Source organism: Acipenser ruthenus, chromosome 17 (genome assembly GCF_902713425.1).
Source record: "Acipenser ruthenus chromosome 17, fAciRut3.2 maternal haplotype, whole genome shotgun sequence".
In the NCBI taxonomy this organism is placed as follows: Eukaryota; Metazoa; Chordata; class Actinopteri; order Acipenseriformes; family Acipenseridae; genus Acipenser; species Acipenser ruthenus.
In genome coordinates, this window is record NC_081205.1 from 33,890,516 (window position 1) to 33,910,641 (window position 20,126).

Consider the following 20,126-nt stretch of genomic DNA (forward strand, 5'->3'; position numbering starts at 1 on the left):
AAAACCACAGAGACTGCCGGAGCTCCAGGGAGTGTGTACCGGTAAAACCACAGAGACTGCCGGAGCTCCAGGGAGTGTGTACCGGTAAAACCACAGAGACTGCCGGAGCTCCAGGGAGTGTGTACCGGTAAAACCACAGAGACTACCGGAGCTCCAGGGAGTGTGTACCGGTAAAACCACAGAGACTGCCGGAGCTCCAGGGAGTGTGTACCTGTAAAACCACAAGACGGCCGGAGCTCCAGGGAGTGTGTACCGGTAAAACCACAGAGACTGCCGGAGCTCCAGGGAGTGTGTACCGGTAAAACCACAGACACTGCCGGAGCTCCAGGGAGTGTGTACCGGTAAAACCACAGAGACTGCCGGAGCTCCAGGGAGTGTGTACCGGTAAAACCACAGAGACTGCCGGAGCTCCAGGGAGTGTGTACCGGTAAAACCACAGAGACTGCCGGAGCTCCTGGGAGTGTGTACCGGTAAAACCACAGAGACTGCCGGAGCTCCAGGGAGTGTGTACCGGTAAAACCACAGAGACTGCCGGAGCTCCAGGGAGTGTGTACCGGTAAAACCACAGAGACTGCCGGAGCTCCAGGGAGTGTGTACCTGTAAAACCACAAGACGGCCGGAGCTCCAGGGAGTGTGTACCGGTAAAACCACGAGACCGCCGGAGCTCCAGGGAGTGTGTACCGGTAAAACAGAACATTGTAGAGCTGTGTGTCAGCATGGTCATAACCCCTGGATACAAGTGTTGCAAAAAAACCCACAAAAACTTAATATACTGAACATGTACATTGAATTCGTTTGATAATATAAATGAATATAACGATTACCACACCCTATATTAATACACGCACTAAAAATACGCGTGCTCTTAAATTCAGTCCATGTATCGAATTTAAAAATCAGATCCATGTTTTGCTCGCAACATTGTATTAAATACAACTCCGGAGAATTCGTCTCAAAGCTACCGTCTGTTGAATAGACCTTGTTACTGCTGCACGGCAGACTGTCCCTTTAACCCTGCGATCACTGTGGCTGCTTGGTGTGCGCGAGTAACCAGCAGCTTGTTGATTTCTGATCTCAGCCACACATTATTTTCATTTTAGTTTGTTTATTAACTTTGAGCGAAAACAGAAATATAACCCATAGGAGCCCTGGGTCAAAACCAAAGGGTCTGGCGCTGGGGCGATCTTGAGAGCGGATTGCCGAAAACGTCCGCCTTGAGCTCGGATCCCTGAGAAGCGAGGGACAGGGAAGGCTCTCCTTTGCCAAGTCTGTTCAGTATTTTCCCAATGAAGATGGCGGCTCCTATTCTTGCCAGCAGGGCTGGATCTGTTAATAACACCGGAACCGGTACCGGATCCGGCACCAGCATCAACAACAACAATAAAACCGCTCCAAGCTTCCCGGAGCTGGACTTCAGGTCCGGAGCGAGGATCGAGGAATTAAATAAGCTTATTCTGGATTTCAGCAAAAACGATCAGAGGGAATATGACGACCAGCGGGCTTTGGAGATCCACACAGCTAAGGATTTCATCTTCTCCATGCTCGGTGAGGATCATACAGCCGGGTTTACTTTATAAAAACATTTGTTTCATGCACGTAGTTTTTCTTTCTTTTTTTTAATCGTTAATCGTGTTAGCTGTAGCTGCCCAGCAGCAAATGCAATAACTAATACTACAGTAGTACAAATACAGTGTATAGTCGTATTAAGAGGAGTATATTCCTGATTGAATTAAAAGCATATCTTTAAATATGTGCTGCTTTACTACATACAGGTGCCTCCCGATACATGTATTTTTTATACATCATTACAATAATGGGGGAAGTGTTTGATTGACTTTAAACTGACCATTACATTAGTAAATGATTGCTATTGCTGTGCTGCCAAGTACGACGAGCGCCATCTATTGGTGGAAACATGCAAGTAATCCAGTTGCTGGAGGTGTGGCCCATCGTGGTTGTAGGACTGATAGAATTGCTTTAACCTCTCTGGAAACAGACGGGTATCTGCAGGTTTACAGCGTTTGCAACACAGCTGGCCCTGTTCCTGGGCTTGTCTTTCTTTCTTCCTTCTGGTGATTACCATGTTAAATCCATACTATTTTTTAATTACATGTATGTATATGTGTGTTGAAAGGTAAAATATGTCATCATTTTAATTGTATTTCTGAAGGAGGTCAGTGTTTCAAGGGTACTGTGATGTTCAGGATGCAATGCCGTAGTTCAAGTATCACTCCACTCTCCCCCACCCTTTAAACTGTGCCCTGAAGCCAAGTCTGAAGGGAGTAGACATTTCAAGGGAGGTGTGGTATTATAATCTGTACTGTGGGGGGAGAGAATGTTATAACAAAGAAATATGTCTTCACAAGAGCTCCACGGGTCTAACTGGCCTTGGAATGGCATCCGCACAGTGCTTTGTGGATTGGTTACAGCATCCGCACAGTGGATTGTGGATTGGTTACAGCATCCGCACAGTGCTTTGTGGATTGGTTACAGCATCCGCACAGTGCTTTGTGGATTGGTTACAGCATCCGCACAGTGCTTTGTGGATTGGTTACAGCATCCGCACAGTGCTTTGTGGATTGGTTACAGCATCCGCACAGTGCTTTGTGGATTGGTTACAGCATCCGCACAGTGCTTTGTGGATTGGTTACAGCATCCGCACAGTGCTTTGTGGATTGGTTACAGCATCCGCACAGTGCTTTGTGGATTGGTTACAGCATCCGCACAGTGCTTTGTGGATTGGTTACAGCATCCGCACAGTGCTTTGTGGATTGGTTACAGCATCCGCACAGTGCTTTGTGGATTGGTTACAGCATCCGCACAGTGCTTTGTGGATTGGTTACAGCATCCGCACAGTGCTTTGTGGGTTGGTTAACGCATCCGCACAGTGCTTTGTGGATTGGTTACAGCATCCGCACAGTGCTTTGTGGATTGGTTACAGCATCCGCACAGTGCTTTGTGGATTGGTTACAGCATCCGCACAGTGCTTTGTGGATTGGTTACAGCATCCGCACAGTGCTTTGTGGGTTGGTTAACGCATCCGCACAGTGCTTTGTGGATTGGTTACAGCATCCGCACAGTGCTTTGTGGATTGGTTACAGCATCCGCACAGTGCTTTGTGGATTGGTTACAGCATCCGCACAGTGCTTTGTGGATTGGTTACAGCATCCGCACAGTGCTTTGTGGGTTGGTTAACGCATCCGCACAGTGCTTTGTGGATTGGTTACAGCATCCGCACAGTGCTTTGTGGATTGGTTACAGCATCCGCACAGTGCTTTGTGGATTGGTTACAGCATCCGCACAGTGCTTTGTGGATTGGTTACAGCATCCGCACAGTGCTTTGTGGATTGGTTACAGCATCCGCACAGTGCTTTGTGGATTGGTTACAGCATCCGCACAGTGCTTTGTGGATTGGTTACAGCATCCGCACAGTGCTTTGTGGATTGGTTACAGCATCCGCACAGTGTTTTGTGGATTGGTTACAGCATCCGCACAGTGCTTTGTGGGTTGGTTAACGCATCCGCACAGTGCTTTGTGGGTTGGTTAACGCATCCGCACAGTGCTTTGTGGATTGGTTACAGCATCCGCACAGTGCTTTGTGGATTGGTTACAGCATCCGCACAGTGCTTTGTGGATTGGTTACAGCATCCGCACAAGTGTCACTTACTTTGCTGATATGTATACAGTTTAATCCCTGGATCTGAGGAATATATACAGTATATATATATATATATATATATATATATATATATATATATATATATATATATATATATATATATATATATATATACATACATGTTTACCCTGAAATAAAGTAGTATTTTTTTTCTGATTAACAAACTGCTAATCAGACCTTTTGCATTGTCAGATAAAACCCAGTCTAAAATCCCCAGCAGCTGTTGATGAGTCAGTGGTCCTGAATAGATGATAACCCTGCTGCATATAGAGAAGCGTTTTGGACATGCGGAGCACTGCATGTTTCAAAGGAGAATTGTTCTGTGGAAACTCGCTGGGTTACTTTGTGTGCATCTGTTCTATTTACGTTAAGTTTGCGTACTTTTTAATACGTCAGAAACCAAAATGAATGGCATTGAAGTATTTGTTTTCCCTTTAGTGCTTCTTGAGCAGTGTTCCAGTTTGTTTGTGCCTGTGTGTCTGTGTGTGTCTGTGTGTATCTGTGCCTATGTGTATATGTGTGTGTGCCTGTGTATCTGTGCCTGTGTGTGTGCCTGTGTGTGTGTGTGTGTGCATCTGTGCCTGCCTGCCTGTGTGTATCTGTGCCTGTGTGTATCTGTGCCTGTGTGTGTGCCTGTGTGTGTGTGTGTGCCTGTGTGTATCTGTCCCTGTGTGTGTGTGCCTGTGTGTATCTGTCCCTGTGTGTGTGTGTGCCTGTGTGTGTGTGTGTGCCTGTGTGTGTGTGTGTGTGCCTGTGTGTATCTGTCACTGTGTGTGTGTGTGCCTGTGTGTCTGTGTGTATCTGTGCCTGTGTGTGTGCCTGTGTGTATCTGTCCCTGTGTGTGTGTGTGTGCCTGTGTGTCTGTGTGTGTGTGTGCCTGTGTGTGTGCCTGTGTGTATCTGTCACTGTGTGTGTGTGTGCCTGTGTGTGTGCCTGTGTGTGTGTGTGTGCCTGTGTGTATCTGTCCCTGTGTGTGTGTGTGTGCCTGTGTGTGTGTGTGTGCCTGTGTGTATCTGTCACTGTGTGTGTGTGTGTGTGCCTGTGTGTCTGTGTGTATCTGTGCCTGTGTGTGTGCCTGTGTGTATCTGTCCCTGTGTGTGTGTGTGCCTGTGTGTATCTGTCCCTGTGTGTGTGTGTGCCTGTGTGTCTGTGTGTATCTGTCCCTGTGTGTGTGTGTGTGTGTGTGTGTGTGTGCCTGTTTTTTTTGCATGATCAATGCTGATGCTCATGTTAAAATTCTGGTAAAGTACAAAAGGACCATCATTTTCTCTGTTGGTTTGCAGTGTAACATAGATTTGGAGGTTGAATATTAAATACCAAGCAGTCATATAAATACTGCAGCTAGAGCTTGAAACCTCAGTTTGCCCTCGGTAGAATGGCAGCATGTGGTCTGACAATGGATTTCGTGAGGAGATTTCTGTAGGTTCTCCTCTCCTGTTAGGATCAGCTGTCCTGTTTCATATGTTCACAAAGTAACACTTAGCAAAGCTGAACACTCCACCAGCACAGTCTGCTTAGCTGTATCTTCTGCATGGAAGAAAAATGCACCAACGTTCCCTCCCCACTCATTGTAAAACCCTGGTCCTGTCTTTTGCAATCTTTATCAGAGACTCTTAGCACAGCTTTCTCAGATAGAAATCGAATTAGCAATGCTCCCATTTCTCTTTCAAGATACAATTATGGCAGATAATATTTCCCAGTTCTCAGCTTTGTTAATAAGCTGCATTGTGGAGAAGGAGATTCTGCATGTCTCAGCACATCTCTTAACACCCAGATTCAATGAACTTCTTAGCTGGAGGGGATGTAGCAGTTAACAGAGTGAAGCAGAGCAATCTGTATGTGGATTCAATTAACAGAGTGAAGCAGAGCAATCTGTATGTGGATTCAATTAACAGAGTGAAGCAGAGCAATCTGTATGTGGATTCAATTAACAGAGTGAAGCAGAGCAATCTGTATGTGGATTCAATTAACAGAGTGAAGCAGAGCAATCTGTATGTGGATTCAATTAACAGCGTGAAGCAGAGCAATCTGTATGTGGATTCAATTAACAGAGTGAAAGGAGAGAAATCTGTATGTGGATTCAATTAACAGATCAGTGGTGCTACCAGGCTGGGTTGTATTTTTAGCTTCCAGTTTTATGCGCTTGTAAGAATGCTTTTTCTTGATACTTGTTGCAGTAAGTGGTCTGGATGGGAATCTTGCGGTGTATCTGATCATGTAGTTAATATGCCAGCCTGATTATCTTCCCATTTGCCTTCAAGGCAGATATGACCTGAAAGGCAGTGGTGGGATTATTATTATTTTTTCTCTTGATTTTGTGGCATTTGAAAAAACCCGGTTCAGGGCTCTGAAAAGAAACAGCCTGAGCTTGGTAAACACAAAGATAAGAGCTCCGGTAGAAAGGGTTTCCACAGTGCTAATAAAACTCCATTGAAATTGTTTGAAAGCATTCTTTCATTAAAGATTTATTGCATTCTTTTAAAGAACATTAGGGAGCCGACATCAAAGGACAGAAAGTTAATAAGTAAAGTCGTGTTCAGAGGCAGCTTAAGGTTGCTTCAGAGTAGATCCAGTTTTGATACAGCAAAGAAGCATGAATGTGTTGAAACAGGACAGACGTCTTGCTCCAGGGATGGGGAGAGCGGGGGTGGGGCGCTGGGGAACCTGCCCCCTCTGTGAGGAGTCTGTATTGTTGCACCACCATTCAGGAATTGAAAGGGTTAAATCACAATGCGCATTTCCATTCGTTATGCAGTTAAGTATTTAGAAATACTAAAAGATACTTCAATGTAATAGTTATGGCTGATGAGGGCTCCTGAGTGGCACATCCGGTAAAGGCGCTGTGCGTGGAGTGCAGGATGCACCCTATAGCCTGGAAGTTGCTGGTTCGAGTCCAGGCTATTCCACTGCCGACCGTGGTCGGGAGCTCCCAGGGGGCGGCGCACAACTGGCCGAGCGCCGCCCGGTGGGGGGAGGGCCTAGGTCGGCCAGGGTGTCCTCAGCTCACCGCGCACCAGCGACCCCTGTAGTCTGGCCGGTCGCCTGCGGGCTTGCCTGTAAGCTGCCCAGAGCTGCGTTGTCCTCCGATGCTGTAGCTCCTAGGTGGCTGCATGGTGAGTCTGCAGCGTGAAAAGAAGTGGCCGGTTGATAGCACACGCTTTGGAGGACAGCATGTGTTTGTCTTCGCTGCTCCCGAGTCAGCGCAGGGGTGGTAGCGATGAGCTGAGCCTAAAAATAATTGGATATGCCAAATTGGGAGAAAATAATAAAATAATTGGTGATTACTAAATTTATTAAAAAATACAAAAGCAGATGAGAGGCTTGGAAAAACCACACCCATAGTCCATCCCTGATACAGTGCAGTACTTTCATCTGCAATCTGTATGAGCTGCAGCCCAGAGAGACTGAGCTGCACACTGAGTACAGTGAGGGGAAGTAGGGGAGCAGTTGCTACACATGCTTAGCATTCAAATGAAAACAGCTTGATCTTATACACGAGTTTAGCTTTGCTTTGTGCGTCCCTACCTGAACTCATTTCAGTGCAGTGTTGATTTCTCCAGCTCTTTCCAGATACTGCATTTGAATGCGGAGCTACAGAGGTGACTTTCCAGTGTGACTCATCGCTGCTCACACCTGTGCGATAGAAACAGACATCTCCTTTATCCAGGTGCTCCAAAGGTGCGGCACTGCAAACTAAACAAACTGGCTGGCTTAAATAAAGTGATCACCCTGATCAGGGTTAAAGGGAATTGGAAAGCATACCTTCCAATTAAAAAAACAAAAACAACAAGCAATGCCCTTTGATATCAGTTGGTTTTGAAGCGTGTAGAACTGTAAGAAATATCTTCAGATTTTCTTTGTTTTCATGGTTCCTATAAGCCTTTCAATCTGCAGGCTGTTGCTTGTGAATTGAAGATAGAACATAGAATGAATGATGCTTCCATCAATGCTCAGAAGCCCTGGGAAAGCGTGCAGACGGATCAGAATGCCCAGAGAACAGCACAGCACAGCACAATCTGTATCTGGAATCAGTGCAGAGGGGAAACATGCGCAGGTTAAATGCCACCCGTGTTTTAAGATATTCTCCTCGTTGTGTGCTTTATTGCAGTCCTGTGCTTCTCCTCATTCTGTGCTTTATTGCAATCCTGTGCTTCTCCTTATTGTGTGTATTATTGCCATCCTGTGCTGTGCCCTTCAATGCTCTGCTGGGTCTGCAGGGTACCAGTCTATCCTGCTGGTAAGAGTACTGCTACAGAGGAAGGCTTCCATTAAACAGGCTACACCTTGAGCCAGACTGGTGAAGATACAAGTCCGCTCCTATTGGAAACGCACATTAGAGATAGCATAGTGTTACATTCAAACTACACACCGCATAGCGTTACATTCAAACTACACACTGCATAGCGTTACATTCAAACTACACACTGCATAGCGTTACATTCAAACTATACACTGCATAGCGTTACATTCAAACTACACACTGCATAGTGTTACATTCAAACTACACACTGCATAGCGTTACATTCAAACTACACACTGCATAGCGTTACCTTCAAACTACACACTGCATAGTGTTACATTCAAACTACACACTGCACAGCGTTACATTCAAACTACACACTGCATAGCGTTACCTTCAAACTACACACTGCATAGCGTTACATACAGACTACACACTGCATAGCGTTACCTTCAAACTACACACTGCATAGCGTTACCTTCAAACTACACACTGCACAGCGCTACATTCAAACTACACATTGCATAGCGTTACCTTCAATCTACACACTGCATAGCGTTACATTCAGACTACACACTGCATAGCATTACATTCAAACTACACACTGCATTCAAGACTTTAACACTAATTAGATGAGCATTTCCTTTGTTTGTGTTTTCATTATTGGAATCAGTATTGCATAGATGTAGTTTACTGCAGTCCTAATGACAATTTGACTGACTGGAATACCTTCATTAATGTACACAGTGTGTAGGGGAAGGGAATACAATGCACGACTGATGCAGTATTAATATTTGATGACAGATATCAGGATGTGGAAACAGTGTTTACTGAGGTGTGTGTGGTTGATGCCGTGTACAGAATATTGTTCAGCTTCAAATAAAAGCACTGTTGTAAATTTACAGCCTGCACTGTCACAGCAATCTCCTAGATGAACGCACAGAGACAATGAAGACATCTGTTGGTCCAGGGCAGGGAGGAGGGGGGCGTTCATTGTTATTCTACTGGCTGTTAATCACCTATTATAAACCTCGGTGGCTAGGAAGGGCTTTCCATGGCTTGCAATTTAGTGTTAATGAGTGATGAGAGCTTGTGGAATCCTGCTGGGATGATTCATTCAGTGATGAAACCCTTTCGCTGGGCTGGGTCATTCAGTGATGAAACCCTTTCGCTGGGCTGGGTCATTCAGTGATGGTGTGGGCAGCAGAGTGGAGTAGTGGTTAGGTGGGGGATACTGCTGCTGTACCCTTGAGCAAGGTACTTTTCCTAGATTGCTCCAGTAAAAAAAAAAATGCATAAATGGGTAATTGTATGTAAAAATAATGTGCAAAAAAAAAGAAAGTGATATCTTGTAACAATTGTAAGTCGCCCTGATAAGGGTGTCTGCTAAGAAATAAATAAATAAATAATAATAATAATAATAATAATAATAATAATAATAAATGGTGTGCTGTGTAATCCAGGTGAGTAAGATGTACTGTGTGAGGAATGTCTGGGCGTGTGCACATCTGGGAATGGTGCCTAATGAACTGATACAGACTGGATTTCTTTATTGACGTAGACGAGACTGTACGAGTTGTGTTTAGACTTGCTTGCTGGTTGTCAGAAGTGTGTTTCTCATGGGATTTTACATTCAGCTGACAACAGCATTATTGTGCACCCGGGGTTACATATTCCCTCTGCCAAATATTTCATTCTTATTGTACTTGATAAACATTGTGAACAGAGAGGAGAGTGAAAGGGGCTGTGTGTGGAATAGCCTTCAGAGAGGAGAGTGAAAGGGGCTGTGTGTGGAATAGCCTTCAAAGAGGAGAGTGAAAGGGGCTGTGTGTGGAATAGCCTTCAGAGAGAGAGAGAGAGAGAGAGAGAGAGAGAGAGGGGGAGAGGGGGAGAGGGGGAGAGGGGGAGAGCTCTTCACTGACAGGTAACATTAGTTGGCTCAGGTTTGTATCTGCACTCACTCCACAATGCAAAACATCAGGAAGTACAGACTGGATCTTTAGATGAAGAACACCTCCCACATCCCAGGCTCACTGTATTGGTCTCCATGAATTACAGATTTTGCTGTAATTATATCTTTCCTTTTGGAATAAAGGATAGATGTATTGATTGTGTTCCATTGCTATCCTTGGAATCCAGCTATTGATCATTTCGATCGTTTCTTACCTTTTTTAATTAGTAATATTGTGCTGGTCACTGACATTCCTATTCAGATAATGGCATGGTGATTGTGTGTGGAGATGATGTATTTTGAACTGTACCACTGTTCTGTTTCCTTTGCAGTAGTTTTTATCAAGTCTTCCAGAGAACCTCTGAATCATGTTTGTATTAAATAACAGTGTTCCTGTTCTGGACTCAGTTCAGTTCATGTTTAGCTGTGAAGAAGGGTTTCAGGAAAACGCAATTCTATGCAATTAATTGAGTTCCTGTTTTAAAACATTTCTGTATGTGGTATATTCCCACAGGCTTCTCTGCGACTCTTGTATTGAACTAAATGTGTTTATGATTTCAAAGCTGATATCCATGAACTCGTGCAAGAAGAAGAGCCTTCCTTCAGGAATGCAGCGTTACCGTAGGAGCTGCTCTATAGCCAGGAAGTCATTGACTGTGTTCTGTTTGTTTTTTGAACACACAGGACTGGCCACAACAAAAGCTAAGTTTTTCAATGTCTCATGTTTAACTTTCTGTGACTTCCCAGTAGAGTTAATACAGTAGCTCAGGAAACAAGCCATCAGACGTTCCAGAAATCTCAAGGAGCAGAAAGCTGCAGCAGTGGGAGGGTGGAGCTGACCTGCCGAAACTGGGGTCAGACAGTGTGAACAGGAGCTCTGTGGAGGGGAGGAGCCAGGCTGGCTGCAGCCTGCCTATTGGCTGATATTGTTAATGTATGTAAATGAGGACATGCTATGCATGCAGTATGTGAAGCACATTCTCTGAATGCCAAAGGTTGTCTTGTTGATACAGCGACCAGCAGAGTGGTGCATGTCCTTACCATTCAGATCCCTGCATGATTGAGAGGGCTGCTCCATAGGAATATCCCTACTGTTCGTGTGCACAGATAGCTGCTCCCACATCAGTCATCCAATTTTTTTAAAATACCGAGCATCAAAAGAAACTTATCACTATTATAACACATTTATTCTAAAAAAAAAGGTTTATAAATGATGGACATTGACAAAATGTTTTTGGTTTCTTTTTAATCACTTGATCATTCATCCTTGACCATGACACACTTGAGTGACTATGACTGAAGAATATGCACTTAATCACCTAATTAGTGAGACAGTTGATTGAAACTGGATATGGAGTGATTTTAGCTGTTGAATTGCAAGCTTGAATAAAAACAATAAAGAAAATCACAGAAAAAAACAATATGCCACGTCTGTCAAGAGAGCAGCGCCTTCGTGCAATCGGCATAAGAACATAAGAAAGTTTACAAACGAGAGGAGGCCATTTGGCCCATCTTGCTCGTTTGGTTGTTAGTAGCTTATTGATCCCAGAATCTCATCAAGCAGCTTCTTGAAGGATCCCAGGGTGTCAGCTTCAACAAAATTACAGGGGAGTTGGTTCCAGATTCCCACAATTCTCTGTATAAAAAAGCGCCTCCTATTTTCTGTTCTGAATGCTCCTTTATCAAATCTCCACTTGTGACCGCTGGTCCTTGTTTCTTTTTTCAGGTTGAAAAAGTCCCCTGGGTCGACATTGTCAATACCTTTTAGAATTTGGAATGCTTGAATCAGATCGCCGCGTAGTCTTCTTTGTTAAAGACTGAATAGATTAAATTATTTTAGCCTGTCTGCATATGACATGCCTTTTAAACCCGGAATAATTCTGGTCGCTCTTCTTTGCACTCTTTCTGGAGCAGCAATATCCTTTTTGTAACGAGGTGACCAGAACTGAACACAATATTCTAGGTGAGGTCTTACTAATGCATTGTAAAGTTTTAACATTACTTCTCTTGATTTAAATTCAACACTTCTCACAATATATCCGAGCATCTTGTTGGCCTTTTTTATAGTTTCCCACATTGTCTAAATGAACACATTTCTGAGTCAACATAAACTCCTAAGTCTTTTTCATAGTTCCCTTCTTCAATTTCAGTATCTCCCATATGATATTTATAATGCACATTTTTATTGCCTGCATGCAATACTTTACACTTTTCTTTATTAAATGTCATTTGCCATGTGTCTGCCCAGTTCTGAATGCTGTCTAGATCATTTTGAATGACCTTTGCTGTTGCATCAGTGTTTGCCAACCCTATTTTTGTGTCGTCTGCAAATTTAACAAGTTTGCTTACTATACCAGAATCTAAGTCATCAATGTAAATTAGGAATAGCAGAGGACCTAATACTGATCCCTGTGGTACACCACTGGCTACCTCGTTCCATTTTGAGGTTTCTCCTCTAACCACTCCCTAATCCATGTGCATGAATTACCTTGAATCCCTACTGCGTTCAGTTTGAGAATTAATCTTTTATGCATGACTTTGTCAAAAGCTTTCTGGAAATCTAAATAAACCAATTAAATATGCTTTGCAATTATCAATTGTCGATGTTGCATCCTCAAAACAATAAAACAGGTTAGTTAGACACAATCTCCCTTTCCTAAAACCATGCTGACTGTCTCCCAGGATACTGTTACCATATAAGTAATTTTCCATTTTGGATCTTGTTATAGTTTCCATAAGTTAACATATAATAGAAGTCAGGCTTATTGGTATGTAGTTACCTGGTTCGGTTTTGTCTCCCTTTTTGTGGATCGGTATTCTCCAGTCTGTCGGTATCTGTGTGTCAAGAGACTGTTGCATGATCTGAGCTCAGTGACAGTCAGCTCATTGCACCGAGTCAACCTCCCAGCTCACTGACAGTCAGCTCATTGCACCGAGTCAAGGTCCCAGCTCACTGACAGTTAGCTCAATGCACCGAGTCAAGCTCACAGCTCACTGACAGTCAGCTCATTGCACCGAGTCAAGCTCCCAGCTCAAGGCAGCAGTGTGGAGTAGTGGTTAAGGCTCTGGACTCTTGACCGGAGGGTTGTGGGTTCAATGCCTGGTAGGGGACACTGCTGCTGTACCCTTGAGCAAGGTACTTTACCTAGATTGCTCCAGTAAAAATCCAACTGTATAAGTGGGTAACTGTATGTAAAAATAATGTGATATGTTATAACAATTGTAAGTCGCCGTGGATAAGGGCGTCTGCTAAGAAATAAATAATAATAATAATAATAATGCACCGAGTCAAGCAGCTCACTGACAGTCAGCTCATTGCACCGAGTCAAGCTCCCAGCTCATTGCATCGAGTCAAGTTCCCAGCTCACTGACAGTCTGCTGCTGAGCCAGTGAGTGTTCTCTGACATCCTGCTCGCTGTGCTTCTGCTGCTGAGCCAGTGAGTGTTCTCTGATATCTGATACAATCGGATACAATATTGCTGCGTGTGATATCAGTTGTTGCCAGGGATACTGTTAGAATACATAGAGGTATTTACATATATAACATCCCTTATTATCCCTTAGTTAGGTCACAGGTAATATAGTGCTTATTGTGAATCATTTAGTGCCAGTAAGAGGTTCTCTAGGGTTTGAAATCTATAAAAAAACACTGTAGTCAGCATGATTGCAGTAGAAGTGCTTTTACACTGTAAATATACAGGATACAACCCTAACCTCACCGGGGTCAAGCCTTCAATCAGCAAACAAAAGGGGGTGTCTTTCCATGTGTATCTCTGGACTCCAAAGTATATTTGTATAGATTTAATTACAATGAGGTTGGGTTTTAAATTATTAATAACTTCTGTTAAAGTCACTGGTGTCAGAGAAGGACAAAAAACAGGTAAAAACCTGTCTAACCTTCCAATGCAGCTGTAATACTATCCTGTTTTAAAAGTGCATAGTAATGGTTTGAAATGAGGGAGGCGATTTAAAGACTGCAGAGTGATGATGCAAAGATCAGGTATTCCAACAGGCCAGACGCTGACCTGAAACTGAGCCCTGCTTGCAATGAATCACCCATCACCAGGGAAGCGGATTCAAGGTTAACTCTGATAGGGAGAGCTGCATAATCACTTGTGATCAATGATGGTGCAGCAGTCTGTGTGTGTCTGTGTGTGTGTAGATGTGTGTGTGTCAGTGTCTGTGTGTGTGTGTGTGTGTCAGTGTCTGTGTGTGTAGATGTGTGTGTGTGTGTGTGTTAGTATGTAAATGTGTGTGTGTCAGTGTGTGTGTGTCTGTGTGTGTGTGTCAGTGTCTGTGTGTGTAGGTGTGTGTACAGATGTGTGTGTGTCAGTGTGTGCTTGTGTAGATGTGTGTCTCTGTGTGTGTGTCAGTGTCTGTGTGTCAGTGTCTGTGTGTGTAGGTGTGTGTGTGTGTGTCAGTGTGTGCGTGTGTAGATGTGTTTGTGTATAGATGTGTGTGTGTCAGTGTCTGTGTGTGTAGATGTGTGTGTGTGTGTGTGTCAGTGTGTGCGTGTGTAGATGTGTGTGTAGGTGTGTGTGTGCGTGTGTAGATGTGTTTGTGTATAGATGTGTGTGTGTGTGTGTCAGTGTCTGTGTGTGTAGATGTGTGTAGGTGTGTGTGTATAGATGTGTGTGTGTCAGTGTGTGCTTGTGTAGATGTGTTTGTGTATAGGTGTGTGTGTGTTAGTGTCTGTGTGTGTAGATGTGTGTGTAGGTGTGTGTGTATAGATGTGTGTGTGTAGATGTGTGTGTGTGTGTGTGTGTGTGTAATACCTGGTATAATACCTAACTCCCCCCCTCCCCCCCCCCAGCCCCAGCCCCAGCCCACCTCCATAGCTGTACAGTTTGAAACGTATTTACTTAATTACATTATTTGAAACCTGCACGCTTGTTGGTAACTACTTGTAGAAAGGCCAAACATTTCAATACGAATGCTATAACAGTTCCACTAGGCTGTGTGGTGAGGACTCTGACTCTATAGCAGTTACTCATTGTTTCCTTCCTTGGTTCTTGCAGGCATGGTGCAGAAGCTGGATCAGAAGCTTCCTGTTGCTAATGAGTACCTGCTCCTCTCTGGAGGAGTTCGAGAGGGGGTGGTGGACATGGATCTGGACGAGCTCAATGTCTACGCCAGAGGCACCGACTACGACATGGACTTCACACTGCTGGTCCCGGCACTGAAACTCCATGACCGCAATCAGCCGGTCACCTTGGACATGCGGCACTCTGCCCTGTGCCACTCCTGGCTGAGCCTCAGGCTTTTTGATGAAGGGACCATTAACAAATGGAAAGACTGCTGCACCATCGTTGATCACATCAACGGCGCCTCCAACTATTTCTTCTCGCCCACCAGTGTGGCGGATTGGTTTTATGAGTCCATCAGCGTGGTCTTGGTGGAGATTCAGAAGAAGCCTCAGCGGGGGATGCCCAAGGTGGAGAAGGTGGAGAAGAATGGGACAGTAATATCCGTTATTCTGGGGGTGGGCAGCAGCCGCATGCTCTATGACATTGTACCAGTTGTGTCTTTCAAAGGCTGGCCAGCAGTGGCCCAGAGCTGGCTGATGGAAAACCATTTCTGGGATGGCAAGATAACAGAGGAGGAAGTGATCAGTGGGTTTTATCTGGTGCCTGCTTGCTCTTTTAAAGGTCGGAAGGAGAATGAATGGAGGCTGTCCTTTGCAAGGAGTGAGGTGCAGCTAAAGAAGTGCATCTCAGGTAGTCTAATGCAAGCCTATCAAGCCTGCAAGGCCATCATCATTAAATTGTTATCCAGACCCAAAGCCATTAGCCCTTACCACCTTAGGAGCATGATGCTCTGGGCTTGTGACAGGCTTCCAACCCATTACCTCTCCCAGGAAGACTACTCGGCTCATTTCTTACTCGGACTTATAGATGACCTCCAACACTGCCTAGTAAACAAGATGTGCCCAAACTATTTTATCCCGCAGTGCAACATGCTGGAGCACCTCTCCGATGAGACTGTGGTGCTGCACGCTCGCAAGCTGTCCTCAGTGCGGTCCGACCCCACGGAGCACCTGAGAACGGCCATCGAGCAGCTCAAAGCAGCCAATCAGCTGACTGTGGATCTGCAGAGGAGAGGCAGCTCCTCCAGCATCCCCTCCCCACTGTCCGACGGGGGGGAGACCCAACCTGACGACCGGCTAGCAAAGAAACTGCAACAGCTAGTGACTGAGAACCCGGGCAAGTCCATCTCTGTGTTCATCAACCCCGATGACGTCACGCGCCCTCACTTCCGCATCGACGATAAGTTCTTCTGAGGGGCTTTCACCAGGTTTCCTCTAGAACATTGTGACGTTCCGTGTCCCATGCGGTTCCTTGTTATATTTACATCTAGACTGCTTCTGCAGGGCACATGTTTGAGTGTTGGAATGATCTGCTGGTAGTGTATTCCATGTATATAAGATGAGGGCTCATGTATACTTTTAAAGGAGAACTGAAACCTATACCTGTTTACAATGCTGTATTATGACTGTTTGTTTATTTCAGTTTCTGGAAATGTCTTTTTAACCTCCTGTGCCGTATATGTGATTTAGAAAGTTGTATACGTAGCACGTAGAAGTATAGTCCTAAGATTTGTGTTCTATTACATGAAATCTTGGATTGCTCTGCTTGTTTTGCACTGAAGGCTGAAGGAATTCTCCTCAGTCCTCGGTGCGTCTGCATGATGATCTTACCTGCACAGTGAACAGGTTCACAGTACGGTTGTATTTTAAAGAGGGAGATAGAGTGTGCAAAGATGCATAATGCAGTTTAGATGCAAGTTTTTGCATAAAACCTACTACATTTTAGATATAAATAAATGATATTTTCTTTACAGTTATGTGTATTTTGCTTTATGTAAAATGAACAATTACATGCCAAAAAGTGACTAAACCTGGCTGTTGGGATTTCACCTTTGCAGACCCATTGACAAGTGCAATTAGACTGTTTGGGCTTTAACAAATATTGCCCAAATTATATATTAATATATATATATATATATATATATATATATATATATATATATATATATATATATATATTGTAACGGCCCGGCACTCATTCGGGTTCGTGCCCCTTTAAATTACGACCCACAACAACAGAAATGGAGTTTCAAGCGCGGTTGCGCTATTTTTTTAATGAACACAAACAAAACAAAACACACAAAATAAACACCTAGCTCCTCTTGGAGCGCTAACTATACAGGTTATTCCCTTATTACCTGCTAACACAAACGCAAATAAACTGCACACAGCACTTACTCTTCGGACTGCTCGGAAACAGAGCACGTCTTCTGTCTCCTTCTACTCAACAGCCTCGTACAAACAGGCTGCACGTCTTAAATACCCCGCGCCTGGCATTAATTTACAATAAAGCCCAGTTGCGGGTGCTAATTAACCAATAAACAATTAAACAAAATGTGCATACCACACATGTTCCTCTCGCAGGGAGGTTTTAACCCCCTCCCTGCTGTTTCTCATAACCCGCTATTTCACTATATATATATATATATATATATATATATATATATAATTTCATATATTATTGGGATTCATTATCTGTGCAAACAACCTCCAGAGGTTTATAGACCATGGGAACAGGTGCTGTACCACACTGGTTTAGTTCTCCTTTAAAATCTGTCAGTGTTGTACTTCATATCCATCAATAATATCCACAATTCTTGTTTATTATGTCTTTTAAAAATACATGTTATGCAGAATGTTAAATACGTGACAAGCATTTACATTAGCTATAAAGTTAATTGTATTTATTTTTCTGCTACCCAGATCTAAGATGAACAAAGTTATATGATGCTTTTCAATTCTGCAAATGTAATTAATAAAGCATACTGCATATACATACAGTGTGGAAATGTGATTAGCTTTCTGTGTATAATGTGACTTTTACTTAGATGACTGTAACTTAAGGCAAGAGAGATGTATGAGATAATGAAGAATTACTCTCATGATTGTGGCACTTTTCTTATTGCAGGATTTCAATGCAAAATATTATGGACCGGTTTCTCCAGTATCAAAAACTAAAGCTGACTTTTCTATCTCTGTATATAAGAAATGATTACTCAAGTAATAAAAGGATCTCACATCAGACTTGTTTCTTGGAGTTTATTGTGTTGAGTTACTTCACTTTACAGGATAGGGGCTGCAATAAAATGTCATGCCTGATAAGTGCACAAGCTTTTACAATATTTCTGCCAGCAGTCTTTGCATTGCCACCCCACACTACCCCCCTTTGAGTGGAAATGTCAGTATACTGTGAACTCAGAGGAATAATAAACCCATCCCCAGAAGTGCGATCAGAGCAATGTTACACAAGCCTGCACTTTCCAACACGCTCTCCATGGAAGAGGCTTCACTGCAAGGACCAGCTTGAACCAGGTATCTTGTTAACTATACTATAAAACAGTCTTTACTGCTGCCAAACTGGTATCATTAGCATCATCTAAGATGTATTTAAATGTGAGCCAGTGCTTTGAATTCATTACATACAATGAAACATATTCATCAGATTGATTAACATATATTTGAAATTACGAAATATATTTCAGATCAATATGCAGGTCATAAAACTGTTGCCATTTTAACTAATGTTTCTTTCTGAAACTGCAAATCAAACTTTGATTCGGTTATTTCAAAGCTGACTTTGATTTGCAATTAATGCACTCTGTGTCAAGTCCAAAATATATCAAATGCATTCTGTGCAATGTATGAATTTCACCTTTAACAATGTAAGCTTGTCATTGAATTACAGTCTGAGGGAAACTTCATATGCGATCGAGTAGCTGCTGTGCAGGTCACAGGGATCTGAAAGGCCTGTGTGCAGAGCACAAGAAGCATAGCAAGCTCTCCAATCAGGAGTTGCTGCACAGAGGGACAGGGATTAGGAACTGGGTTACTCCTAGAACAGGAGGGGCATTCATTATAGGCATCGGTCACGTCTGTTTGAAAGATTTTCACATGAAATTATTATTTTAATAAAGGAGCTCATTAGACTGCATAAAAGCAAGCTTAGCTAAAGCACAGATACAATACAAAAACAAAATGTGATCTGTTGATGTTACCCAGGATTTTTTTCATTGAAAGACCAGCCGCAATTTCTTGTTAACAATCTTAATTTACGATGCATTTATATAATCTGCAAGGACTGCAGCCATAGACACTGTTTCCATCTATTTTTAGTTGTTGCAGCATCAGCAACCATTTTAAAAAGTGTTTTCACCTCTGCTTCATGTGGGGTGAAGCACAGAACACTGTTAAGCTTTTAAGCAAAATGATCTACGTTCATGTTGAGGGAAGCAGATTGGTGATGATCTTCTGAGGAACACTGATGAATTTGAAAAGATCTACGTTCATGTTGAGGGGAGCAGATTGGTGATGCTCTTCTGAGGAACACTGATGAATTTGCTTGAGTAGTTGTGCTGCTGCTTGAGATACAGGTGTAGCTGCAGTGTATTCATGACGTATTTGGACACAACAGACTTGTGAGGGGCAATATATAGTATTTTTCACTTGGTGTCACAACCCAGTGCCCAAGTACTGTAAATTAGTGCTGGATTTCAATGATTCTGTTAAAAGGAAACTGGTTTGTTTTAATGCTGTATTGGCTGAACCAAAACCACTACTTCCTTGTTTGTCAGGGGGGCAGGTGGAAGTGGTGATACAGAGAACGGCTATGAACAGAAGTGACACTTGATGTCAACCCACAGGTAGACCCCTTTAAATGCAGATAGGTTGAGAATGACATGCCCAATGCCTGCACTTTATCATCAGACTGACCATGTCCAGCATGGAGAGAGAACAGATAGGAATGACCTCTCCACACCAAGGATTAAGAATAAAGGTTACAGACGAGAGGAGGCCCCATTCGGCCCGTCTTGCTTGTTTGGTTGTTAGTAGCTTATTGATCCCAGAATCTCATCAAGCAGCTTCTTGAAGGATCCCAGGGTGTCAGCTTCAACAACATTACTGGGGAGTTGGTTCCAGACTCCCACAATTCTCTGTGTAAAAAGGTGTCTGCTAAATAAACACATTAATGTAGATTAGGAATAGCAGAGGACCTAATACTGATCACTGTGGTACACCACTGGTTACTTAGCCAGGGCTTTGACAAATGATGAATGCAATGAATCCGTCGAGCCACCTTAACAATCCTGCTCACAGTGTCCTACCTCCACCATTGCTTCCATTAAGACATACTGTCCGAGAGACACAAGGACGGGCAGTCTGCTCACTTTCT

At 43.5% G+C, this 20,126-nt stretch overlaps 1 protein-coding gene across 1 annotated transcript; it reads left to right on the forward strand.

Annotated features, from left to right (window-relative positions):
• Positions 1-968: 968 nt before the first annotated feature.
• Positions 969-17,978, forward strand: LOC117423460 (nucleotidyltransferase MB21D2-like). The gene is made up of 2 exons (XM_034039282.3): positions 969-1,545; positions 14,889-17,978. Exons 1-2 carry the CDS (start codon positions 1,287-1,289, stop codon positions 16,148-16,150), a joined length of 1,521 nt encoding a protein of 506 aa, XP_033895173.2. The 5' UTR covers positions 969-1,286; the 3' UTR covers positions 16,151-17,978.
• Positions 17,979-20,126: the final 2,148 nt, after the last annotated feature.